This window comes from Pongo abelii, chromosome 3 (assembly GCF_028885655.2).
Source record: "Pongo abelii isolate AG06213 chromosome 3, NHGRI_mPonAbe1-v2.0_pri, whole genome shotgun sequence".
Classification (NCBI taxonomy): domain Eukaryota; kingdom Metazoa; phylum Chordata; class Mammalia; order Primates; family Hominidae; genus Pongo; species Pongo abelii.
This window is the reverse complement of record NC_071988.2, coordinates 4,658,893-4,684,770: the sequence shown is the minus strand read 5'-3', so window position 1 is coordinate 4,684,770 and position 25,878 is coordinate 4,658,893. Positions and strand designations below refer to the sequence as shown.

The 25,878-nt window shown below is 57.4% G+C and overlaps 1 protein-coding gene across 3 annotated transcripts in view; it reads left to right on the top strand.

The window, feature by feature from the left end:
- Positions 1 to 1,377: 1,377 nt before the first annotated feature.
- Positions 1,378 to 25,878, top strand: part of SH3TC1 (SH3 domain and tetratricopeptide repeats 1) — a 43,187-nt gene continuing 18,686 nt past the window's right edge. Inside the window, exons 1-10 of one of the 3 annotated variants that reach the window (XM_054553420.2) lie at positions 1,378 to 1,469; positions 7,227 to 7,426; positions 11,821 to 11,895; positions 14,822 to 14,949; positions 16,583 to 16,688; positions 18,216 to 18,362; positions 19,062 to 19,272; positions 20,369 to 20,445; positions 21,393 to 21,588; positions 25,267 to 25,397. In XM_054553420.2, coding sequence (XP_054409395.1) covers positions 7,255 to 7,426; positions 11,821 to 11,895; positions 14,822 to 14,949; positions 16,583 to 16,688; positions 18,216 to 18,362; positions 19,062 to 19,272; positions 20,369 to 20,445; positions 21,393 to 21,588; positions 25,267 to 25,397 — 1,243 coding nt within the window. In that variant the 5' untranslated portion in view covers positions 1,378 to 1,469; positions 7,227 to 7,254. 3 annotated transcript variants of the gene reach the window in all.

The following is a 25,878-nucleotide window of genomic DNA, read 5'->3' as shown; positions in this document are numbered from 1 at the left end:
GGTGAGGATGAAGGACGCAGGTGTGGGCTGGGAGGGGCTTTGACCTGAGTAGCTCACCTGGGCTGGGAGTTCTCAGCCTGGGGCGACTTCACCCCCAGGGGATCAATATCTGAGCTATGTTTGGCTGTTATGATTAGAGGAGGGGGCTACTGGCATCCAGTGGGTGGAGGCCAGGGACCAGCTAAAACCCTCCAGTGCACAGGACAGCCCCCCGCCCTGCAATAAAGAAGGATGCGGCCCCAAATGTCGGTAGTGCCTTGGTTGAAAAGCCCAGCCCTAAAGCCTTCAGAACCAGTCAGACCTGGTTCCAGTCTTATCTTCCTGTTGGTCACTGGCCTTGGGCATGTCATATTACGTCCCTGAGCCTTAGTTTTCCTGTCTGTGAGATGGATACATTACTATTTAACTTAGGGATTATTCTTGGTTTTATCAAACCAGGTGTGCGTAAAGCACCGACCTATCACAGCATAGGATGGAGGGATCCCTCCCATTCCCACTTCCTAGAGCTGGGCCGGAGCCAGCAGCCCACACCCACCACGTGGGTGCTCACACTCCTGTGTTGACAAGGGCATCAGAGCAGGCAGACTGGCGGGGCCAACAGGGCAATTTGAGTTCAGTTCTGCCTCTTGTCCGAGCTGACGTAAGCCCAGGCGAGGCTTCCTCAGCAGGCAGGGGCAAGATGTGCTTTAGCCTTGGGTCCGCCTGGCCAGGAAGGTTTCTGCTCTCAAACGTGGCTCAGGCCTGGAGACAGTGGGAGGGTAAAGAGGTAGACCCATTGGGACAGGCCAGGCTAGCAAGGAGAGCTTCCGGTGAGGAGGAGGGGAGCCCATCTCTTCCCCTAAATGTTCCCATTGGTGGAGCCAGTGGCCCGGACAGCACCTGGGCAGAGACGGAAGGAACTGCATGTGAGCGTTTGTGTGCATACGTGTGCCTGTCCATGTGTGCACACACTTGTGCTCGTGAGTCTCTGTGTGCCCACGCACATGTGTGTTTGTGTGTCTGCATGCATATGTATGTGTGTGCAGTAAGTGGAAGAGGAACAGAGAGCAGAGCTGAGGCTGGCAGGGCTGGAGGGCCGGTGGCTGGTGGACTTCCCCAATCCCAGCCTGGCGGGGGACTGGGTGCCCCTGGCCTCTACTACAGAGCCTGGGGGCTGGGCAGCGGGCAGGCAGGACAGAGCCTGGAGCCGGTCCAGGAAAGAGCTAATGATCAACTGGCTGCGGTGTCTGTGCAGCCGCCCTGGGCCTGTCTCTCCGTCACTGGCCCTCAGGCGCAGGGAGGAAGCAGGGCAGGAAGCAGGGGGCGGAGGCCGCTGTGCAGTCAGCCCAGCTGTGGGCGGCCCCTGCCTGCTCCATCCAGCTGGAGACAGCCCCGTGGGGCCAGCCAGTGCTGGGCCAGGAGCGGCCACCTGGTTCCTGTGTGCTACGGCCCCGTGGGCCTGGGAGCTGCCTCTGAGGAGCACACCGCAGGTACGGGGGGCTCCGGGGCAGGCGGGGCGTGGACTGGCCGAGCAGGCTGCTGTCTGCCACTCTTGCCACGGTTGGATCTTTACACTTTCTTGAGGACTTTTCTGACCTGTTTGGGATGGGGGTGGAGCGAAACTGCGAGCTGGGGACCTCAGGGAGGTCATCGGCACCCTCAGCAGACCCCACTCAGAGCTCACAGGTGCTGGCAGTGCCAATCCGCAGTGATTGCAGGCAATGATTTCAGCTTTGACAAAGCACCCTTGCTTCTGGGACCTGGCCTGACCCCATGCTGACCCTTGGCGTGAGCAGCCCTGGGGGTCTGGGAACAGAGCCAACCTGTTGCTGGATTCCAAGTCCAGCAGGTCTCAGGTGTGACCCCAGCCCCCGGTTAGCTTGGGCCGCACTGCCAGACCCACCAGGGCGAGCCCGGCACCTCTGAGCCTCACCCGGCACCGCGGTGGCTATAACCGGCCACTCTGATGCTGCCACCTGGGCCTCTTTTCCAACAACCAAATGGACCAGCGACTGGACCAGGGGCTCCAGCCTGAAAATTCCAGGCAGGGCCTGGGCCCAGCCTTCAACTGCAGGTGTGCCGGGGCGTGTGCTCCTGTGTGTGTGCACCCCTGAGACCCCTCTGGGCCTGTGTGTGATCCCCCAGGAGCCATGGGAGCCCTGCCCTGTCTGTGAAGCGGGAGTTTCCGACCTTTTGCCGTTGACAAGGCTCAGATGAGATGAATAGCAAAGTGACACTGGGGGGAGTTAGTGGTGTCAGCCAGTGCCAGGGCCAGGGGCAGCCTGCATGTGGGCTGGCCACTCAGGGTGTGGCCTCCCAGCACCAGGCAGCGGGGCTGCGGCTGAGCTTGTGGCTGGAGGCAAGCCTGGGCCCGAGTCAGGTTTGGGTTTAGGATGGGTATGTGCGGACTGGGCTCTGACCGCCTGGGTTCAACCCCATCTGTGCTGCTTGGCTGTGTGACCTTGGGCAGGCAGAGTCACCGCAGCTGATGGCTCATCCGTGAAAGGGGCACGGCTGTGCCTCCCTCCTCCAGGTGAGCCGAGGATGCTGTGAGCACCCTGGATGGCCATAATTACGTGACTGTCAATATCGTTGTTGACAGCGATGACAACTATGTCCCGTGTTGGGCGCTGGGCCAGCGTTTTTTGCATGGGGACGTCACTCACTCTTCCAGCAACACGGGTGAGGATGGCCGCACAACACAGAAGAGCAAGGCAGGGCCCAGCAGCGCACGGGTGCACCGGTTTCTCGTGCTGCCAGAGCGCAGGACACAGCCCTCTCGGTTGTGTTCTCTCGCAGCTCTGGTGGTCAGAATTCCGAACTCACGGCTCCTGGGGCGGCTCCTCCCTGCCTCTTCCTGCTCCCTGTGGCTCCGGGTGCTCCTTGGCTGTGATTACATCAGTCCACTCTCCGCCCTGGTGGTCACATGGCCCCTCCCCGGCTCCTATGTGTGCCTCCGTGTCCTCTCTTTTACAAGGACGCCAGGCACTGGATTTAGGGCCATCCTCATCTGGAACACCCTCATCTCAAGTGAAGGTCGCTTCATCTGCGCTGACCATTTCCAAATACGGCCCCATTCTGAGGTTCCGGAGGGCATGAATTTTGAAAGGACAGTGTCACCCCAGGATGCGAGGTGACAAGCCAACCCTCCGGAGGTGCTTGGTGGCATAGGTGAGGTCTCAGTGGCCCTAGAAGTATTTGTTCCGTAAGAGCCTGGCGAAAGCTTGGCCAAAGCTTCCCAAACCCGTTCAGGGCCGGCCGGGGCCCTCTGCCTCCTTCTTCCAACCCACATTCACCAAACTCTGACTGTGGACCGGGAGCACTGTCCCTTTAACCCACTCGACCCACTTGTGCGGTGTGCGTGCTCATTCTCATTTTCTGGCTGAGTAAATTGAGGCATGGAGAGGCCTCCCAGACACCGGGGTTTGGCCCCACGTCTCCATGTTCTGGAGCCAAACTCCACCCCTTCCTCTGGGGCTGGAGGCTGGCCTGGGGCTGGAGCCTGTTCTGACCCATCCAGGGCCCCCCAAGGGTTTGTCCTGATGATAAACTGAACAAACAGGATGAAGGCAGGAAGGAGAGAGTCCTGCCGGCTGCTTGGTGGTCCCCCAGCTGAGTGAGCTGGCCCCTGGGGGCGTCAACACCTGCCCGTGGTTGGGGCCTCTGCTTGTGCAGTGGTGGCTGGGCCTGCAGGGCTGAGGGAGGGGACGCTGAGGAGAAGGCACTCACTTCCTCATCGCCAGGCTCTGCCCAGGAACCCCACGCTTAGGGTTGTAACAGTAGGTGGGAAATTCCCTGAGCCTGGAGAGCCCTCCTTTTCTCAGAAGACAGTCTCTGAGCACTAGCTGTGTACCAGGCCCATAGAAGCCCTGGATGCTGTTTCGAACAGGCCCGTTCCTAACCCAGGGGGAGGTGGTGGGCTGGGAGGCGGGGAGGTGGTGGGCTGGGAGGCAGGCAGGTGTCCCGGGCATCAGCCAGTGGATGGAGAAAGGCTGCTGAGACTCCTGCTCTGCCTATAGGGACATAAGACCCGGCTCCTGAGGGACAAAGAGGCAGAGATGGGAGGACGAGGGCTCCGAGGTCAGGCGTTGGGAGCGAAAGACCCCCTAAACCAGGAAGCTCCCATGCCTAGGGAGTGGATTCCAGCGCTTTGTTGAGACACCCCCGTGTGCTTCCGGAGAGGAGACGGAAGACAGCCTGGCCTTGCAGGCAGGGGCTTCCTGGCGCTGCCATACACTTGGGGCCAGGTGGTGGGCACAGGCAGCCACAGGTGCCATGACCGCAGTCCTGCAGAGCAATGAGGAGAAAGCAAAGTCCGAGGCTGGGCGAGGGCAGCAGGGGCATCCTGCACTGCCCCTGAAGGTGCCCAGAGCTCTCCAGGTGTGACCAGGATCCCAGGACATGGGAACAGGGAGGGCGAAGGCCTCAGGCTGCACAGGGCATTGGATCAGTGAGGCTGTGTTCTGCGTCCGCAGTTCCACGCACGCTTCCTCCTTTGGAAAGCAAGTCTCGTGGGCTGCACCCTGCTCCCACTCCTGGGCGAACAGCTTCCCTGGAGGGTCTCTTGGGCGCCTCTTGGCGTCAGATGTCTCCTGATTCACCATTCCCGGCCCCCACAGGTCCCAGTCCCTGCCCCTCAGAGGTGGTTGGGGGGTGGGAAGGATTTGGCCACAAACTGATCAATCAGATTACAGTTGGAGCAGGTGTGCAGGTGGGAGGGGGTGTGCCGGGGCCACCTCACAGCCAGGGGCTGTCGCCTCTGCAAGACTTGCTGGCCCGGGGCTGGTCCGGCTGAGGCCCTGCAGTCTGAGCATCCCCAGGGAGCCTTCCCTGACTGTGGGATTCCCTCCCCGGCCAGGGCTAGGGGACCCTCTCTATGCTTCATAGAACCTGCCTCACGGAACCATCGCTATTCTGTCTAAATTCCCAACTTAGCAGGCCTGGGTCTCCTTCCCTCTGTGTGGGAGGTGGGTGGTTGTTGAAACCAAGGACTTTAGACCGTGGGCTCCTCCTGCCCTGCTCTGCTGTTGGATCCCAAAGTGTGCGGTGAGCTGGGGCCTGGGAGGCCAGTTCTCAGGGTGACAGCCACAGCTGTGGGGGCAGGGGTGGTGGCTGGGCTTACATGACACCCACTCGTCTCTGCCTGCAGCCGACTTGCCCCCCATGAGGGTTTCCTCATCCTGTACTAAAAGTTACAGGGGAGTTGCCTCTTGGGGAGCAGCCTCTGTGAAGGGACCTGTTGCCACAGTGGTGGCCCAAGCCAAGAGCAGTGCGGGGAGGGAGGAGGTGCTCGTGGGTGGGAAAAGGCATGGCAGGGATGGCAGCTGCAGTGTGCACTTCTGCTTTGGTCTGACAGGTGTGCGGGTGCGTGTGTGTGTGTGTGCGCGCGCGTGCACACAGGCTTGAGAATTGCCTAACCCCTCAGAGCCTCGGTTTCCCCATCTGTACACTGGGGAGGTAGGCCTTCCCTGGGGGTTGCTGGTACCAGGAGGTGTGCCAGTTGGCACTCACTGTCCTGGGACTGTCCTGAGGTCAGTCTTGACCGCCTCTGGGTTTTCAGGCTCAGAGCCTCGGGGGAGGGGTGGGGGTGCTGGGGAAGGAAACCGGGCTCCATCTGTGCTTGATGTATGGTGAGATTTTCCGTGCTGCTATCTAATGCAGGCTCAGCTGCCCCTGTTTGGTAAAAAACTGAGGTGGGGAAGAAATAAGCCCAGCATCCACGCAGCTCCTGCCTCCCATCTCCACACCCCTGCAAGACATTCTGAGCAAACACTGGGACAGACTTTGTGGCGCGTGGACTTGTCCCCCTGCTCCTGGCTTGAAGCTCCCAGGGGTGCCTCTCTGCCCTTCCCGGGTGCTCGATATCCAGGGCCTCCTGCCTCCCCTTCACAGCCGCGTCCTGTGTCCCTGACTGCAGACCCCACGCACCCCCAACCGCTGCGTGATTTGCCTGTCAGTCCCCTTCCACATTCCCTACCCGGAGACCAGGGTGGAGGTGGGAGATGGGGACAAGGACAGGAGGCTCTGGGGGTTGTCCTGGCAGCTGGCAGACCCCAGCCTCGTGGGCCCATCAGGGCTCTGAGGCCCGGACGGAGGCCCTGGCAAGCCCTGGGTGCCCTGCCCCCCAGCGTCCACCACAAAAGGGGTGACAGGACAGCAGAAGGCCAGACTTGCGCTTCTGCTCCCAGACAGAGGTCAGAGGCGTGGCCGCCCTGGTTCTCCGTGCACTGCCTGCAGAGAGGATGTTTGCCGGCCACCGGGGGGCTTCAAGCCAGGAGCAAGGGGATGAGTCCACACACCGGAAAGTCTGTCCCATGTTTGCTCAGAATATCTTGCTGGGCGGGAAGATGGGAGGCAGGAGCTGCGGGGGACACTGGGCTTATTTCTTCCCCACCTCACATTTCACCAAGCAGGGGCAGCGGAGCCTGCGTTAGACAGCAGCAGGGAAAACCTTCTCACCACACATCAGGCACGGACGTAACCCCTTTTCCTTCCTCTGCATCCCCATTGCTCCCCGAGGCTCTGGACTTGAAAACCGCCCTGGCCATGGCGTTCTGGAGGGGCAGGGTGGACCTTTCCCCACTCACAATCAGGGAACAGTGAGGCCCCCCATGACCAAGCCCTTCCTTTGTGGACAGCAGGGTTCTGACTGTGTGCTTGCCATCCTCCTCTCTTGTTAGCCCCTCTGCCTGAGGCCGGAGCTGAGGAGGACGTGGCTGACCCCGCCCCTGTGGCCACAGCTGGGGTTTGTCCCCCGTGCACCTCAGCCCTGGCCCAGGCTGCCGTCCCCATGGCCCCTGTGCCTGCTTGTGACTCTGGAAGGGGGACTCTGTGTCCTTCTGTGTCTTCTGACAGGCAACGGAGCACTGTTCCAGGAGCATGGTCTGTCAGGCGTGACGGCCCAGCAAAGAGGCAGTGACTGGCTCCTGAGGAGGGGCCCAAGGCACCCAGGGGTTCTGCCTCGACGGGGAAGGGGCCTCCAGGCAGAAAACAGCGAGAGGAGGCCCCATGGAGGAAGGGAGCACAGCAAACCCGAGACAGGGAGGGGAGGCACAGCAGCGGTGCGGGATCACGCCTACCACAACACGGTGCATGCTCACCTGCTGCGGTGAGGGGCTCGCTGGATCTGAAAGGTGCAGGCGCTCAGCAACGCTGGTGTTCTCTCCTCTGGACCCGAGCCCTGGACACAACCTCCATGCTGGTTGTGGAGGGGCCACCTCTCCTGACCACACCCCTTCTGTCCACAGGGCCAGGCATGTGAGGCCTCTGCGGGTCATGGAGAACCTCCCTGCTGTGACCACTGAGGAGCTGACCCCCATGAGGAGGGGTCCCGTGGGACCCTCAGGAGGTGGCAGCAGCCGGGACCAGGTCCGGACTGTGGCCATGAGGCCCTCTGTGAGCTGGGAGAAAGCGGGGCCCAAGGAGGCCAAGGCGCCAGTGAGAGGCGGTGAGTTCATTCCACCCTCACCACCCACCCTCCATCCCACCTACTTCTCCACCCCACCCGCCCCGTCCATCCATCCCTCACCACCCTGTCTGCCTCCAGGCCTCTTGGGGCTGGGGCTGGGGCTGGGGTCTGCTCTCCATCACTTCTCGTTTCCTTCCCCCGCGTGTGTTTAACAGGAGCCACTGTGCCCGCTGAGTCACTTGAGAGGCCAGGGCCCAGCTCGTGTTTTTCCAGGGACGCGTCAGTGATAACAAAACTGGCAAAGAATGGGGCAGGGGCCTTTGAACCCACGTGTTCAGAGACCATTCCAGAAACAGTCCGACGGGTTTGGCCTTAGAACCCCTGAGAGTCCTCAGGATGAGGCATCCTCATTCTCCAGGAGGCACCCAAGGTGCAGAGAGGGAAGGGCCAGGCCAGGCCACCCTGTGGTCAGGGACTGGGCCAGGACATGCCCCCAGTTTCCTGAATTCCTGGGAAACCTGAAGAGTGGGCTAGGTGATCTCTAGGATCCCCTCTTACTCCCATCCTGAGACCCTGAAGGGGGCGAGGGGAGAGGCAGGGGAGACCAAGGCCTGCACGGCCCCTCCCGGCAGGACACAGCTGCGGCTGTGACCCGTCCCTGGGCCTCCTCCTCCCAGTGTCCAGCCTCAGTCCAGTCTCCTCTTAGCTGCCTGCATCCCTGTCTCGGGACTCCAGGGCTTGGCACGTGGTAGGTGCTTCGTCACTGTTCAAGGGATTGTTGAGCGAAGAATGTGTTTGGACAGTGGCGTGGAAACCTCAGATGCTGTCGCCTGGCTCACAGCCAGGTGTGGGAGTGTTTTATATCTGTGATCTTGCCCTTCCGCATGAGGGTGGAGATGGGAAGGGGTCGATGGCCTCCTGCACTGAATCACAAAGGGGAAGTGGTCTTCAGGTACCGGCATGCCCACCAGGAAGGGTGGCTCAGAGGTTTGGGGTGGGGTCTGGGCCTGGGGAGCCCACCCGGCCATGGAATCGCGTTCCCTCCAGGGCAGGCCTCATGGAAAGGAAGGGGCTGGGCCGTGCCCAGGGCCACGAGTGCACAAGGAGACTGAGACGCGCAGGAGGGCCCTGGCCAGCCTCCCACAGAGCCGCGGGGCCAAGGGAGGAGCTGGGAGCCTCTGAGAAGGGGAGTGGCGGGAGTTGGAAGCCTTTGCCCTGAGTGGCTGGGTGTTTCCTCCTCCAGAGGCTCAGCAAAGCACCGTGGCATCGCCTCTGCCTGGAGCGAATTTCTGTGGACCCAGTGGAGGGGAGCTGAGGAACCTCTCCCTGCTTAGGAGGCTGGATGGGCTGAGGGAAAGCTGGCTTGGGGTGGGGCTCCTCATCAGCTCCTTCACCTCCTCGTCTTCTCTGGACAATTTCAGATAGACATCAAAGGTGGCAAGAAATAGTACAGATAATTCCATTTGCCCATACCCAGCTTCCTTGAATGTTCACATTTTAGGACTTTTACTTTGTGTGTGTACTCGTGTGTGTGTGTGTGTGTGTGTGTGTGTGTGTGATTTTCTTCTGATCCTTTTGGGAGTAAATTGCAGATATGATGCCCCTTCATCCTAAAAGGTATCCATATTTCCTAAAACCAGGACATTCTCTTACATAACCGCATTGTAATTATTTCAATGTTAATTCCCTGGTTTTAATAACACCATCACCTCATCTACAGGCCTCATTCAGATCTTGCCATTTATCCCAATAATATCTTTTATAGCAAAAAAAACAAAAAAAATTCCTGAGTCACACTTTGTGTTCTGACGTTACCGTGACCTCTCTGAGGTACCTTTTAATCTGGAGGCTGCTGTTTTGAAGGATACAGTTTGGATCTTTTGTAGAATGTCCCTCGATTCGAGTGCAGCTACTATTTGCTCATGATCACATTAGGGATTTGGGCAGGAATTCCGCAGAAGTGATGTTTCTTCAGTGCAGACGATGTCCATTAGTCTCTGGCTGGTGACGCTAATTTTGGTCCCTTGGAGATGGGGCGGCTGCCAGTTCTCTCCGCTGCACAGTTTATTTTTCTCCCCTCTGCAGTTAGTAAGTAGCTGGGGGGACGACACTCTGAAACTGCATGAATATCCTGTTCCTCATCAAACTCATGAAGCGCTATTGTTTCATCATGGGCTGGCCTGGCTGAAATAATCCTTGTGACAGAGGCTGCCAGGCAGTGACTGTCTAATGAGGCAACCCTTCTCGGTTCAGCAATCAGCTTTCAACTATAAGGAAGAACTGTCCCGCTCCCCAGTTATCCATTGATTTATTTCAGCTTAGGCTCACACATCTTTAATTGAGTCTCCAGACTATATACATCATTACCTATTTTGTCATTCAAATCACCCTAGATTTGGGCTTTCTGTGTGTCTACATCCCTCGGTGGCTGTGTCCTCACTTTCTGGGACATGAGATGTTCCAGGCTCATCTTGCACTTTCCCTGCCACAGCCCTGAGATCAGCCGTGTCTCCAGGGAGCCCTGGCTTCTGAACTGGAGGATGGTGTTTAGAAGGTGTCGGGCTGGAACTCTATCAACTTCAATAGGGATGGCATCTCATTCGAGAGACTGAAGAGGAGACCCAGAGCCAGCGACCATGACATAGGGTTGATTGAGAGGACTTACATACAGGGTGGTTCAGCAGTGATGGGCTGGACAGGACCCCTGTGAAAAGCATGCAGTTGATGTAGCATTTTCCCTTAGCACCCACCCTCTGCCATCCTCCACCTGGCAATCCTCATCCAACCCTTCCAAACAAAGGGGCAAGATCTGCATGGCCTGCATTCCCTGTGATGAGCCAGGGGCTCAGATCTTCTTCAGACAGGGAGTGAATCTCCAAGCTGGCTGCTGCTGGATTCTTTAGCTCAAATTCCGAGCACACGTTCTTCTTAGCCCACGGGGGCATCTGCGGGGTGTGTTTTGGTTACTGCTGTCAGGTGCATTGGCCAATGGAGTCGAGATCTGAGTACCACACGCTTCTTTCCATTTGAAATATTTCTTTCTTTTTTTTTTTTTTTGAGATGGAGTCTTGCTCTGTTGCCCAGGCTGGAGTGCAATGGTGCGATCTCGACTCACTACAACCTCTGCCTCCTGGGTTCAAGTGATTCTCCTGCCTCAGCCTCCCGAGTAGCTGGGACTATAGGCGTGTGCCACCCTGCCCGGCTAATTTTTGTATTTTTAGTAGAGATGGGGTTTCCCATGTTGGCCAGGTTGGTCTCGAACTCCTAACCTCAGGTGATCTACCTATCTCAGCCTCCCAAAGTGCTGGGATTACAGGTGTGAGGCACTGCGCCCAGCCCATTCGAGACATTTCTGAGCCCCCACTGCATGCCTAGCTCTGGGCTTGGGCTGGGGCTGCAGAGCAAGTGAGGCCTAGGAATGGGCTCTGGCCACACCAGGTGAGCACACGCCACTGCAGGCGGTCAGCAAACGCTGGTGTGAAGTGAACACCATCGCGATGCAAGGCCCAAGACCACTGTGGCTGAGCTGTGCCCAGGGCTCTCAGTGAGACATCTAGGAGGCTGTGAAGACCGGCCACACAGAAGTTCACTACTCTCTGCTGCAGTTGCGGATTTTCCTAATCAGATCCCCCTGGATCCTGAAGCCTGGATAGAGAAACTGCGCAGGACAGAGATGAAGTGCCCAGGCCAAGATGCAAACTCTGCAGGACCAATGGCCAGAGGGGTGACCCCCAGCAGGGAACCGAGCAGCCAGTAGGGGTCCATGTCCTGGCTCCCACTTGCACAAGCTGTGAGGCTGAGCCCATCTGTGGGCTCAGATAAAGTCCCCCAAAGATGCCCACGTCCTTATCCGCAGGACCTACACCTGCATTACCTCATCCAGCAAAAGGGACTTTGCAGATGTGATCAAAGGCAAGGATCTCGAGATGGAGAGATGATCCCGGATGCTCCAGTGGGCCCTCCATGGAATCACAGGGCCTTTGTAGGAGGAAGGCAGGAGGGAGAGGCAGAAAAGGAGATGCAGTGACAAAGCAGAAGGAGAAGTGGCGGCCACAAGCCGAGGGATGGGTGTGGCCTCTTGAAGGCGAGGAGTGGATTCTCCCCAGAGCCCCTGGGAGGAACAGGGCCCTGTCCACACCCTCACTTTAGCTCTGTGAGGCCCATTGGAACTTGAGAGCAGCGGGATCATACGAGTCGTGTGGTCTTAAGCCTCTGAGTGTGGGGCAGCTTGTCACAGCATGCTGGGAAATGCAGGCAGCTTCCCTCCTTGCTGGGCTCTGGGAAGACTGGGGGAAGGCAGCTGTGGGAAAGGTGGCTCGTGTGGGACAGAACTCACCTCTTTTCTTGCAGAGAGACCTGGAGCGTTTGGCGCCTTCAGAGGAGCCAGGCGTTTGCTTGGTCTCCCCTAATCCTGGGAACCTGCTGTGTTGCAGACGAGCCTCCTCCCGCCCGCGTGGCTGGGCCTGCTGCTGGGACCCCTCCCTGTCAGATAGGAGCTTATCCCACAGGTAAACATCCTGGGCCCTACACAGGGCTTCAGGTTCAAATCCGGGCTGTGCCGCTCCCTGGGCATCCAAGAGTCTAACCCAGGGCTTCTCAAAATGTGGCCTCAGACTTCCCGCCTTAAAATCACGGTGGGAATAGAAAGAGGGGCTTGTTAAGTGTGGATGCCCAGGTCCTGCACCCAGAGGGGGACATGGCCCCTGGGGGCTCCCCTAGGCATCCCTGTGTGCACCTGCACAAACAGGGGACACGGGTCCTGGGGGCTCCGTGGGTGACACCCCGGCGAGGGGCTTCACAGGTGCCATATGGTAAGAAGTAGATGAAAGTACCCACTGCATTGTGGGGCGAGGTGTCCAGGCACAGGCTTCCCAGGGATGGGATCTCCGCAGGGCACAGGTGGAGGGAGGCAGCCCTGGGCCGGGGAGCAGAGCCCACAAAGGGGGCCCAGGAAGCTGTGGGCTGTGGAGGTGGTAAGAAGCCCTTTACCCTGGAGACCCCCCAACCCCCAGCTGGGGAGGAATGGAGACCCCAGCACCCATTGTTGGCTTTTCACCTTTGCTGTGATGCCCGACTGTCCTCTGACTTTCCTTTTGTGTAGTCAGCACTGCTGGTGGCCACTTGGGATGACCAGGACGCATTAGGCAATAGGACAAGTTATTTAGAATTTGAAAATGCAGGCCAGGTGCGGTGGCTCATGCCTGTAATCCCAGCACTTTGGGAGGCCGAGGCGGGTGGATCACTTGAGGTCAGGAGTTCAAGATCAGCCTGGCCCATATGGTGAAACCCCATCTCTACTAAAAATACAAAAATTAGCTGGCGCATGCCTGTAATCCCAGCTATTTGGGAGGCTGAGGCAGAAGAATCACTTGAACCCAGGAGGCAGAGGTAGTGAGCCGAGATCGCGCCATTGCACTCCAGCCTGGGCAACAGAGCGAGACTCTGTTCTTAAAAATAATAAAAAAAAAAAAAGCCATCACAGCTCAGGAACCATTGTGGAATGATGGGCTGGTGCCTCCTGTTGGGGGAGTGGATTCCAGATTCCAGAAGTCTCCAGGTTGGCCCGGTTGGCCCTTCCCCCATAGGGGGTGAGGGTGTTCGCTCAAGGGTCCCCTAGCAGAAAACTCTCAGGCAGGTGCTTTAAGCTTATTCAAAGGTGTGAGAATCCGTCTCTGTCTCTGTCTTATTTCCATCTGTCTCTCCCTCCCATTTTCTCCCCTCTTCCTCTCTCTCTTCCTCCCGGTTTCTCCCCCCTCCCTCCCTCTCCCCCTTCCATTTTCTTCCCACTTCTGGTTTCTCCCCTCTCCCTCCCTCTCCCGCAACCCATTTTCTCCCTTCTCCCTCCCTCCTTCCTCCCCTTTTCTCCCCCCTCCCTCCCTCCCCACCCCGGTTTCTCCCCTCTCCCGCCCTCTCCCCACCGTCCCGTTTTCTCCCTTCTCCCTCTTTCTCCCCCTCCCGTTTTCTCCCCCTCCCTCCTTCTCCCCCTCCCATTTTCTCCCCCCTCCCTCCTTCTCCCCCTCCCGGTGTCTCCCCTCTCCCTCCTGGTTTCTCCCCTCTTCCTTCCTCTCCCCCTCCTGGTTTCTCCCCTCTCCCTCTCTCTCCACCCCCCTCACCATTGTCTCCCTTCTCCCTCCCTCTCCCCCTCCTGGTTTCTCCCCTCTTCCTCCCTCTCCACACCCCCCCCCCCACCGTTTTCTCCCTTCTCCCTCCCTCTCCCCCTCCCGGTGTCTCCCCTTTCCCTGCTCTCCTTCTCCCCCTCTACTCCTCATTCTCTTCCCCTCTCTCCGCCTTCTCCCTTGGGGCAGCCCTGCTCTGTAGAGGCCAAAGCCCCTGGAATGCCACTGCCTAGAGATCTGGGGCCGAGTCTTGACCTGGAGGATTGGGAAGACTTTTTTTCTCAGCATTTCCAGGCACTGGGAAGGGATAGTGCATAGGGCAGACGGGGTCACAGCCCCGGGAGCCTGGATTCTAGTGGGAAATTGCCAACCTCAGACATTGAGGAGGGGGCTGGATCTCAGGAACTCCACAGCCCCCGTGGCGGGTGGCCCTCGGATGGGACACAGCAGACAGAGCACGTGCCCATCCCTGCAGAAGGTTCCGCTTGACGGTGCCACAGGGATGGCCCAGAGCAGGGCCGATGGGTCGGACCATGCTGTCATGGGGTCCCAATGGCTCTGCGCAGACCAGAGGACAGACAGGAGGGAGGGCCAGATGTGGATAGCTGCCCACGTCAGACCCACCAGGGCTCAGAACCACGATGGGAGCAGGGGTGGGGTGGGGGGTGGAGCCCATGGGGTTGCTGGTGGCTGACATGGTGTGTGAGTGGGAGGTGTCATTGATCCGAGCGGGGGTGGGGGCCCTCTGCCCTCTGAGAGACAGGGAAGAAGTGGAGAGGAGCCGGCTTAGGGAGGCAGAACTGAGATTTGCAAGGTGCTTGTGGGGTGTTTGCTGGAGGTAGGTGCCCCCATGGTCCCAGACTCCCCACCTTACAGTCACCGTGGGGGTGGAGGAGAGGCTTGCTAAATGTGGCTGTCCAGGTCCTGTGCCTGCAAGTTCCGACGCAGCAACCATCTGGGGTAGGGCGCTGAGGGGAGGGGTTGGAGGTTACGGTGACAGGGAGGGGAGACCATCTGCGTGCAGTGGTTTCAGTGCCAGCCTGGCCTGCAGGGGACATGAGTCCACTTGTCCCCACTGCTCCGTAGGACAGGCACTCACCCTGAAAGAAACAGGCTGGGAGCTAGGCAGTGGTCCAAGGCCTTTATAGGGGTGGGGCAAGGTTGTGATCTAAACCCAGGGCTTGAGCTCCCCAGGAGCTCACTGCCCAGGCCTTCGGGCTCAGGTGTGTGGGTTGGAGGCTGGCAGGTGGAGTACAGTGCCCCACAGACCTCCCAGCCCAGGTCAGACCAACTGCCCAACCTCCACCTGCCCCTCCAGACCTGACCCTGCAGCTGCTGGCTGTACGGAGGAAGAGTGGACTGCGGGACCCCGGCCTACAGCAGACCCTCCGGGGCCAGCTCCGCCTGCTGGAGAATGACAGCCGGGAGATGGCCCGCGTGCTCGGGGTGAGTAGCCCTCTGGGGACTGCTCAGGGATGGGAGCTGGAGTCGGGAGGAGGGAGGGGCTGAGGTGCAGTGTCTGAGACCGGGGACAGAGGAGGCAGGCCTCAGAGAGCGAGAGGAGAGTGGTGGCCTTGGAGGGGCGGCTGTGATACCCAGCGGGTGGTGAGGGCTTGTTTCTCCCACTTGCTTTGTGGAGGACACTGTGATCGTCCCTCTGCTCTCCCACAGCCCTAGCACAGGGGACCTTGAGCTGTCCCTTTCTCCACCCCACCCGCGAGGAATGTCAAAGTCTCTTTGATGGGGAGTTAAGGACAAGTGTGAAGTTAGTCTTATTATTTTTTTCCTGATGACAAAGCCAGCCTCCTGCGGGCTTCTGCACATACCAGCTTTCTGGGGAGGCTGGCACAGCATGTGTCTGGGCCTGGCAGACCTCCCCATGGCTGAGGGCCCGGGGCTTGGGAGCTGGGCTGGGCGTTACCACCACTGACTGTGGTTGGACCAGCCTGGCCTTGGCCGATGCCTCTCAGCCTCTGTGAACCCCGCTTCCTCAGCCATATACTGGGGATGCTTAGAATTACGTCCCCGGGAGCTGACTTGAGGGTTATGTGATTAACTCATACCAAGCACCTGCAGGGTGCTGGACAAATAGTACCTGCTCGACACGTGGGGCTGTCATGCGGATGTTGGGCACAGGTGAACTGGGTCAGCGTGCCGGCTCTGGGTTTGAATCTCAGCTGAGCCACTGACAGAGGTCAGACCTTGAATAAGAAATGGGGCCTTCAGCGGGACATGGTGGCTCACACCTGTAATCCTAGCACTTTGGGCAAATGAGGAAGGAGGATCACTTGAGCCCAGGAGTTCAAGACCAGCTTCAGCAACATAGGGAGACCTCGTCTCTACAAAAAAATTAAAAAGTTAGCCAGGTGCGATGGTGCACACCTGTGGGAGGGTAAAATGGGTGGATTATCTGAACCCAGGAGGTTGAGACTGCAATGAACCGTGATTGTGCCACTGCACTCCAGCCTGGGCAGCAGAGTGGGACCTCATCTCTAAAAAAAGAAAGAAAGAAAGAAACGGGGCTTTATTTTTTGTCTCTGAAATGGAGACTCTAATAGTACCCCCCGACACACACTTCCCGAGCCGGAAGAGTTCCAGTGTTAGCTGCTGTTATTTTTCATGCCCCATCAACACTGATTAATGGAAATCAGAGGAGAGGGGATGCTGGCCGGGGGGATGGAAATCAGAGCTGAAGCTGCAGGTGGGGCTGGGGCCACTCAGGGCTGAGAGTACAGCCGAACGGGGACCAGCTTAGGTCGGGAGAAGCGGCGGTCACTGGTGTGTGGGGGATAAGGCACGTAGAGTGCTGAAGGGGAGGCGTAGAGGGTGAGGGGCCAGGGCATGGGGGCCACGTGAGCTCTGGGAAGGGCAGGGCCTTCTCCCCACAGGCTCTGGAGAGCCACGGCTGGCTTGAGAGCAGGGGAGGAGCTGACTTGGGCTGGGAAGGAATCTGCCCTGGGTGTGTCGCCCCCCGCCGGGGCCACATCTGCGAGATGTCTCTGTCATGTGGACCCTGTCCTCCTGACAGATGCCCCAGAGCTCCTGGGGACCTCTCGAATTCCTATTTCTTTCTCTTAAGGAATTATCAGCCAGGCTGCTGTCTATCCACAGTGACCAGGACCGGATCGTGGTGACGTTTAAGACTTTTGAAGAAATCTGGAAGTTTTCCACTTACCACGCTCTTGGTAAAGAGGTGACCCTCCCAGAATTGGTCATGGGGACGCCCGTTGGAAGGTGCTGGTTACACACCATGCACTTAGAGTACATATTGGTGCTTTGTTTATTTATTTATTTATTGTTTTAAGACGAAGTCTCGCTCTGTCACCCAGGCTGGAGTGCAATGGCGCAATCTTAGCTCACTGCAACCCCTGCCCCCCGAGTTCAAGCGATTCTCCTGCCTCAGCTTCCTGAGTAGCTGGGATTATAGGCACAGGCTACCACGCCCAGCTAAATTTTTTGTATTTTTAGTAGAGATGGGGTTTCACCATGTTGACCAAGCTGATCTCAAACTCCTGGCTTCAGGTGATCTGCCCGCCTTGCCCTCCCAAAGTGGTGGGATTACAGGCGTGAGCCACGAATCTGTGCTTTAGAACAGGCAGGTTCACAAAGGCCTCACTAGCAAGATAGCAACACTGGTGTGCACACCTGTTGCTCAGGGAGAAATGCCGGGTAGGCGGAGTCGTAGACGGATGTGGGTCTTTGTCGCAGGAAGGATTTAGGCTGTGCTTCTGGTTGCCTTCACACGCTGCCCTCTGTAATTTCACTCAACCAGAACTTGAGGGAAGCTGCCATCCAGTGGCCTCAGTGCTGACCGGGAAAGCTGTTATTTGAAAGCTGACCCACGTGAGCTCTTCCTGGAATATTCCCTGTTCCATTTGGAGGAATTCCAGGCTCCAACGGAGCCTCCCTGGGGATCTTGCGACACCACCCTTGATTTGAGGGCTGAGTAAGTTAGGGAATAAGAATTTGTAGCCACAGTTCCCCGAGCACCGGTGAGCAGGGCTGATGCTCATCCCACTGTGGACGTGGGCTCCTTGATCGGGTTCTTGGAGGAAGTGGCTCATCCATGGCTGCCCATCCACAGTGATGGCCATTGTGGGGGGATGTCCATCCAGAGGGCAGCAGGCTTCGTGTCCCCCTCTTTCAGAGTCCACTCTACGCTGAGTGTGGAGGCAGGATTCTCACATCACTTGCCTGTGCCTTATGTGTGCACCGAGCCTCCTAGTTCAGCCGTGGTGAACGAAGCCTCACTGCCTCAGACGGGAGGGGGGAGCTCGCAGCATCCCAGAGACAAGGCTTCACCTGATAGAAATGGAAACAGATACCAGCTCATGATGCGGGGTGGGGCTCACACATGTGCGTTTCAGACCCACCTTGCTGCTGGCCCCTACCCCCCGCGGCCTGCACGGCCCCCGACCACATGGTCTCCATCTCACAGAGGGGAATATGGAGGCATGGAGAGGTCAGATAACTTGACCACGGTTGCCACTGGTGGGTGGTAGAGCTGGGCTTGACCTCTCACAGCCCGGTTGGTCAGGCCGTGGGCCGCTGTGTGTAGCCAGCACTGTGGGCACCCCAGGGCAGGTGGGTGTCTTCCATGGTCTCCCTGGACCTGGTCAGTGCAGGGCTCAGCCGACCTGGGACCACACAGGCTTCCCTGCCTCCCCGCCCCTCTTCCGGAGCCCTCGGGTGACTGGGCCTGGCCTCCACAGGCTTCACTCATCACTGCCTGGCAAACCTGCTCATGGACCAGGCCTTCTGGCTGCTCTCGCCCAGTGAGGAGGAGGAGACGGCCATCCAAGTCCACGTGGATGAGAACGCCTTGAGGCTGACCCACGAGAGCCTCCTCATCCAAGAAGGTGAGCGTTGCGTGGGGCGATGGCCGAGATCCAGCTGGGCGGGGCACGCCCGGGCCGTGGGGTGACAGCCTGGATCCCGCTGTGCTGAGCATGCCTGGGGCTGTGGGCTGCGGAGCCTCTGGAGGCTGAGGGGTGCTTCAGGCAGGGAGGTGTGCTTGGTGTGGCACTGTCACTTAGCTGTAGAGACCCTGGCCAGCCCCCAGGGACACAGAGGTGCCTGGAAAACAGTGGAAGAGAGGTTCTGTCTAGTGCCAGCCCCCAGCTCATGTCCCTGACATGGCTGCTGCCCTGGCTTTGCGGTTGGCCCCGAGTCTGAGGAGGGGACATGAGGCTGTCTTTCCTACCTGACCACAGCAGGAGGGGGCCTGCCAGCAGTGGCTGGGGTCACTGGGGCAGTCCATGGAGAAGGGCCCTGGGGGTCCCATGTTTGGCTCCGCATCGCACAGTCAGGGAAACTGAGGCCCAGGGCGAGGTTCTGAGGCTGAGCCAGCCTCACACAGCACATGGAGGCAGAGCTGGGACCTCGCCCCGGGCCCACCTCTCCGTCTGAGCCCCTTTGGGTCTCTGTGCCTGCAGACACTGGGAGGGGCCATTCCTGCGGGTGCTGCCTTCATTGTCTGCGCGGCAGGGGTATGGGGGGCAGGGCCACAGCTGCGCCCAGTCTGGCCACCCTCAGTGACCGCCTCCATCCTTTTGAAGGGCCCTTCTTTGTCCTGTGTCCTGAACACCATGTGAGAGAGATGACGGGTCCCCGGGATGCAGGAAATGGCCCCCAGGCCCTCAGGCAGGCTTCGGGGGCTCCCCAGGGAGAGGCGGCACCAGAAACAGACTCTTCACCGCCGAGCCCCAGCGTGCCCTCCGAGGAGGTGGCAGTGGCAGCCGCCCCGGAGCCTTTGATTCCGTTTCATCAGTAGGTACCGGCCTTTGCTGCTCTGAGAGCTATTGGCCTCGCTGAGACTCCCAGGCCCGGGTCATCTGGAGGTCAAGGGGATGGACAGGGAATGGTGGGAGCCCTGGACGGACCTGGCCATGGCCTTGTTCTGCTGCTTCCCAGCTGTGTGGCCTCAGCAAGTTGGTCCACCTCTCTGGGCCTCTGGCCTGCAAGCTGCATGATAGGCCAATGACATCCACTTGGCAGGGCTATCCTGGGGTTTGATGGCACAAGAGGTGTGGCATGAGCTCTCACCAGGCTCATCTGAAAAGCTTTTGAGGAAGCTACATAAAACATGCGTATCCAGAGTGAGAAGGCACACGGGACCCACAGGTAGAGCTGGGGGATGTGAGGACAGGTGACATGCAAACTCCTGTTCACTTGCTGAAGCAGGGGGCATTAACTTGGGTTGTAGCTTCCTGGTAGCCAAAGCAAAGAGAGAACCTCAATCTCTTGATTTGCAGTGTCTCAACTGACAGGCTGTGGCTTGGCTTTTCTCATTACTGAGACCCAAGAGGAGCTTCTCCTAAGAATCCTTCCTATGTGCTCTGGCCAGTGGTGTCCCAACAGGGGACACTGAGAGTGTTCTGCCATCTGGGAAAGAGGGACTGTCAGTCATCTAGTCCAGCTTCCTTTTTTTTCTGGCTGAAGGAACTGAGGCTGAGAGAGGAGTGATCTGTTCAGGTTATATGGCAAAGTCACAGTGGTGCAAGGATTTGAATCCAGGCCTCCAGAGCCCCAGGCTGGGATCTCCCTCACCCCTCACTGTGTGGAGCTGGGGGAGGCAGGTGCTTTGGAGGTCTGCAGGGTTCCAGGCCCACAGGGGTGGCGGTGTTTCCAGATGAGGGCCCTAGGCTGAGGGCTGTGGGGCTCCCTGGGGGCAGTGCCACACGCACGGGGCCTGAAGGCCACACACCTGGGCAGGCGTGTGTGTGTGTGTGCACGTGTGTGAGTCGGGGGAGGCGAGGGATCTGCTCAGGTTGCTGGGGGCTGCTGACCTGTCCAGTCTCTGCACAGGATGTATCTGCCCCAAATCTGAAATCCCGCAGCAAAGACCTCCCTCTTCCGGCTCCAGGTGGGCTCTTAGGGTCCCCCAGGACCCCATCGATGACGCCATGGGTGGCCCTGTGATGCCCGACAACCCGCTGATGGGTAAGTGTTTCCATGGGCCTCTCTTTCCTGGGGAAATGTGTGTGCCAGGGAGCAGCACCAACATTTTGGAAGTTGCCCTATATCCTCCCTGAGTCAGAGAGACAGCTATTAGGTAGTGCAAAAGTAATTGTGGTTTTTGTTATTACTTTCAATGGCAAAAACCGCAATTACTTTTGTACCAACCAAGTCTTCTCCAGCTTGTGAGGTCATAACTGACACTCAGGAGGCTCTGGGGGATGGTGCAGCCTCACAGGATGCTCAGTGAAGCTGCACCAGGGCCCTTGGCCACTGTCTCCAAAGAGCTCCCAAATGTCACTTCTCAGTGCAACCCAACAGTCTCAGACTCTATCCTTCTGTCACCGTGTGAAACGCCTGGAAGGCCCTGGGCCGAGGTGGGCTGGCGCTGGCTGAATTTGCCACATTTGCTAACAGAGGATGGTGACCACGTCCTCTTTATGAAAAGCTGGGACTGCCAGCAGCCCTTCTCCTTGGATGCCAGGTCCGGAGGTTTTTGCTCTGTGGCAAGCTGCCAGTGTCTGGATGGCCTGTGCACCTGTCAGAGCTGCCGGTGTCTGGATGGCCTGTGCACCTGTCAGGGGGACTAAAGCCCCATGCAAGAGCGGGGTGGAGAGTAGGTGGGGCCGGGGGTTGTGGCTGCAGAAGGAAAGGAGGAAAGAGCCTTGGCCTTGGAGGCTGATGGCCGAGACTCATTTATCAACATCTCTGAGCCTCCATTTTTCTCATCTTCAACAGAGGGATAAAAACATCCCCTCTGAGGACCATGTAGACGTTCCCTCCCTCATTGCAGAGACCAAGCTTTACTACGAACCTCCTAGCAGCCAAAAGATGAATTCCCCATGGTTCAGGGTGGCTGGCATCGGCCCTGTCTGCCCGCTCTGGCCCCCATTTGGTCTCCCGGGCACTCACCATGTAGCTTTCTTCCGCAGCTGTGGGCCTGGCCTCGGCATTGGCAGACTTCCAGGGCTCGGGGCCTGAAGAGATGACCTTCCGAGGTGGAGACCTTATCGAGATCCTTGGGGCGCAGGTGCCTGGCCTGCCCTGGTGCGTGGGCCGACACACAGCCTCGGGCCAGATGGGGTTTGTGCGGAGCAGTCTCATCAGCACGCAGGACCCCGTGTCCCAGTGAGTGGCTGAAGCCCCGCACCTTTCCTGAACCCACCCCCATCTCACCTAAGGGGAAGTTGCTGCGTCCACCTGGCTCCCCCGGTAACAAGACTGAAAGTCACTGTGGACGACGCCTAGTCTCTTCCCTTGTCCTCAGGCTGCTGCCCCCTTGGCCCCAGTGCCTGACTCCAGGGTCCCTGGCGTCCTTCCTCCGGGCTGCTGCAGGGAGAGCGTTCCGTCCAATGCACACCTGCCCATGTGCATCATCTTCCCGTGGCTACCGTGATAAGGCACGGCACACCAGGGGCTTAAAGCAACAGAAATGTGCTCGTTCAGAGTTGTGGAGGCCGAAAGTCTAAAACCAAGGCCGGAAGGGACACATTTTCTCTGGAGACTCTAGGGGAGGGTCCTTCTTGCCTCTTCCAGCTCCTGGTGGCCATGGGCGTTCCTTGGCTTGTGGCCACATCACTGCACTCTGCCACCGTCTCCACGTGGCTGTCTTCCTCTGTGTGTCAAAGTATTCTCTTCTTATAAGGGTGCCCATCTCCTAGCACCCATCTGACTCCAGTCTGACCTCATCTTAGCTGAACTAATTACATCTGCAAAGATCCTTTCTCCAAAAAAGCTTACCTTCTGAGGTTCTGAGAGACATGAATTGAGGGACACGATTTAATCCAGTACACACGTCGCTCTCCTCTGTAAAGCCCCAGGAAGCTTCTGGGCCCGACCTTGCAGGCCCCCATGGCCAGGGTGGCCCTTGACATCAGCTCACCCGAGTGCAGCTGCACAGAATACCTTGTGCCTTCTAAAACTGCTCTGGGTGACACGTGTGTCCTTCTGCCTGGGATGCCCCCTCTCCTCGATCCCCCTGTTCTCCTGGGACCTCCCATCAGACCCCGTGGCTCTTCTGTGGGAGCACTCTTTTGGCCATATGCCTCTTCCTAGAGGAGCACTCTTTTGGCCATATGCCTCTTCCTAGAGGAGCACTCTTTTGGCCATATGCCTCTTCCTAGAGGAGCACTCTTTTGGCCATATGCCTCTTCCTAGAGGAGCACTCTTTTGGCCATATGCCTCTTCCTAGAGGAGCACTCTTTTGGCCATATGCCTCTTCCTAGAGGAGCACTCTTTTGGCCATATGCCTCTTCCTAGAGGAGCACTCTTTTGGCCATATGCCTCTTCCTAGAGGAGCACTCTTTTGGCCATATGCCTCTTCCTAGAGGAGCACTCTTTTGGCCATATGCCTCTTCCTAGAGGAGCACTCTTTTGGCCATATGCCTCTTCCTAGAGGAGCACTCTTTTGGCCATATGCCTCTTCCTAGAGGAGCACTCTTTTGGCCATATGCCTCTTCCTAGAGGAGCACTCTTTTGGCCATATGCCTCTTCCTAGAAGAGCACTCTTTTGGCCATTTGCCTCTTCCTAGAGGAGCACTCTTTTGGCCATATGCCTCTTCCTGTGTGATTTGCACGCCACCCATGACCTGCCTGCCCCCAGCCAGGGAACTCCAAGAGAAGAATTCCCTGGTCACTTCTGTGTTCTCACTGCCCGGTGCGAGCAGCAGCAGGGGGTCTTTGGAGAGGAGTCAGCTGTGCCTATCCTTTGATGGAATTCTGTTTCCCTGGACTTGACCTTGTTAAGATCTCAGTCAAGGAGCCCAGAGAATGTGGGTGCATGGAGAGGCCACCTTCTGGGTCATGTGACCCTGGTCGTGGCCCCATGCACTGATGGCTAGGCCATGCACTGATGGCAGGAGCTAGACCAGCAGTTCCCAAAGCATGTTCTCACCCACTGCTCCATCACAGACTTCATCATGCCCTAAGGAGTGGGGAAAAGCTTTGTCCACATCCCTTGTGTGTGATCCCAGGGATTCCCAGCACAAACAAGGCATCCTTTTCCTGTTGAAATGCCTTTTCCACACTTACGTAACCTCCAGAATCCTCTTCTCACACAACCTTGTTTGCTTTTGACTGAGCTAGTGTTCCATGGAACACTGTTTGAGGATCCCTGGTCTAGCTGATCCCTACCATCTCCAAGGGAGACCACAACTTCTCAACAGGTCACTGGGGGCCGTGTGAAGTCAACATGTACTGAACTTACAAAGGGTCAGAGAAGAGCTGGGGAATGAGCTAGTTTGTTCCCTTCCTTTAACCCAAAAGGATGACGGGGCTGGGTGCCATTGGTCCTGTTCACAGCTGGAGAAATTCTGACTTCTCTCATTCACTCAACAAATGTTTGCTGAATATCTTTCCTATTCCAGACCCTGGGTTTTCATCTTTTATTTAATGAACAACTGGTGGCTCTTCTTTTTTTTTTCTTTAACTTTATTTTTGACACAATTTCAGGCTTAGAAGAGAGTTGCAAAAAGAGTATAACATTCCCATACGCCCTCACCCAGATTGCACAAATTGTTAACATGTTATGACATTTGCTTTATTACTTTCTCTCTTTCACTTCTATTTTTTTCTAAACCCTTTGAGAGTAAGTGTAAACATGATGTTCCTTTACCCCTAAATAATGCAGTATGTGGTTCCAAAAGCAGGACATCTGCTTACATAAACACAGTACAACTGTCGAAATCAGGAAATTAACACTGATACAATGCCATTATCTACAGATCTTATTCAGATTTTGCCAGTGGTCACAATGATGGCCTTTGTAGACAATGAAAATTTCAGACCATGTGTTCTACTCAGATGTCCTGTCTTGCCTCCTTAATATGAAACAGCTTTTCAGTCTTTTTTTTGATGTTTTTAAAGAATACAGGCCTGTTATTTTGCAGAATGTGCTGTAAGCTACTCTAAGTTTTTTAAAAATCTGAATAAGATGCATTTCAAAGTTTCATATTATACTGGTAATTTAGTCCTATAAGCAAAAATTGCCTCCTTTCTCCTTTCCTCTCTCGCTCTCTCTCTGTTTCTTCCTGTAGTTCTTCTCCCTGACTTTATGAGTATGCCCTGAGTGTATGTTGGGCACTGTGGGGAGCACGGAGGTTGTACAGAATCAGTGGGAGTTTACAATGTGGAGAGATTGGATTGGTTCTGTCTGCAGCTGTCACAGGGGACTCCATAAGGGAGGGGACATTTGGAATGGGGCTTTGAAGGCTGCCTAGGAGCTCACTGTCCTAGGACGCCATTACCTGTTTACATCTGTTGCAGCCTTTCTTGCTTCTGAGTATCTGCCCCTGGCCAGACAAGGCACCCCTTGAGGGCAAGATCTGTTTTTTGTTTTTGTTTTTGTTTTTGTTTTCAGACAGAGTCTTGCTCTGTTGCCCAGGCCGGAGTGCAGTGGTGTGATCTCGGCTCACTGCAGCCTCTTCCTTCTGTGTTCAAGTGATTCTCCTGCCTCAGCCTCCCGAACAGCTGGGATTACAGGCTCATGCCACCATGCCTGGTTAATTTTTGTATTTTTGTAGAGACGGGGTTTCACCATGTTGGCCAGGCTGGTCTTGAACCCCTGACCTCAAGTGATCCACCCACCTCAGCCTCCCAAAGTGCTGGGATTACGGGTGTGAGCCACCACGCCTGGACTTTTTGTTGTTGTTGTTGTTGTTGTTGTTGTTTTTAAATCTCTGTCTCCACCCCTGGGCAGAGAGTCGTGCTCCGAGACTGTCTGTCAAATCAAGGAATGGAAATGTGTCTTAGTGTGAAATGCTGACTTTGCAAATACGTTATTTGTATAAAGCACTTCATTTTTTCCAGGTTGGAAAGTGCGATTTTTCTCAATGAGGAAGAGAAGTCATTCTTCAGTGAGGGCTGCTTTTCTGAGGAGGATGCCAGGCAGTTGCTGAGGCGGATGTCGGGCACCGATGTCTGCAGCGTGTACAGCCTGGGTGCGTGTAGGCGATGCCTGTGGCGGAGCCGCTGCCCTCCCCTTTCCCTTCTGCAGCCCCCGCTGCCTTCGTCCATCCACAGATAGTGAGTGCCAGCCCCTGGGCGCTGAAAGGTGAACAGACAGAGGTTGCAGCTGCCTCCAGGGCACACAGGGGCTGCAGACAAGCCAGACAGGAGGGAGGAGGGGTGAGGGGCTGGGGGCACGGGAATGCGGCCCTGAGACTCCTGTGGGCACCAGGGAAGCCCTTCCTTCCCTGACCCCAGGTACCTGCCTGAGACGCTGGGTGAGGGAGAGGGTGTGGGCCTGGTTCTAATTTGCCAGCCCTGAGGGCTCCTGTTTGGGGCCCAGCCCTCTTCCCACTGTGCTTTGCCCGGGTGAGAGAGGCTTTTCTCTTTGTCACAAGACAAAGAACCCAGGCTGTGGTGTGGCCTGGTCACCTGGCTGCCAGGGAGTGTCACGGTGGGACCCCAGGGCTGCCG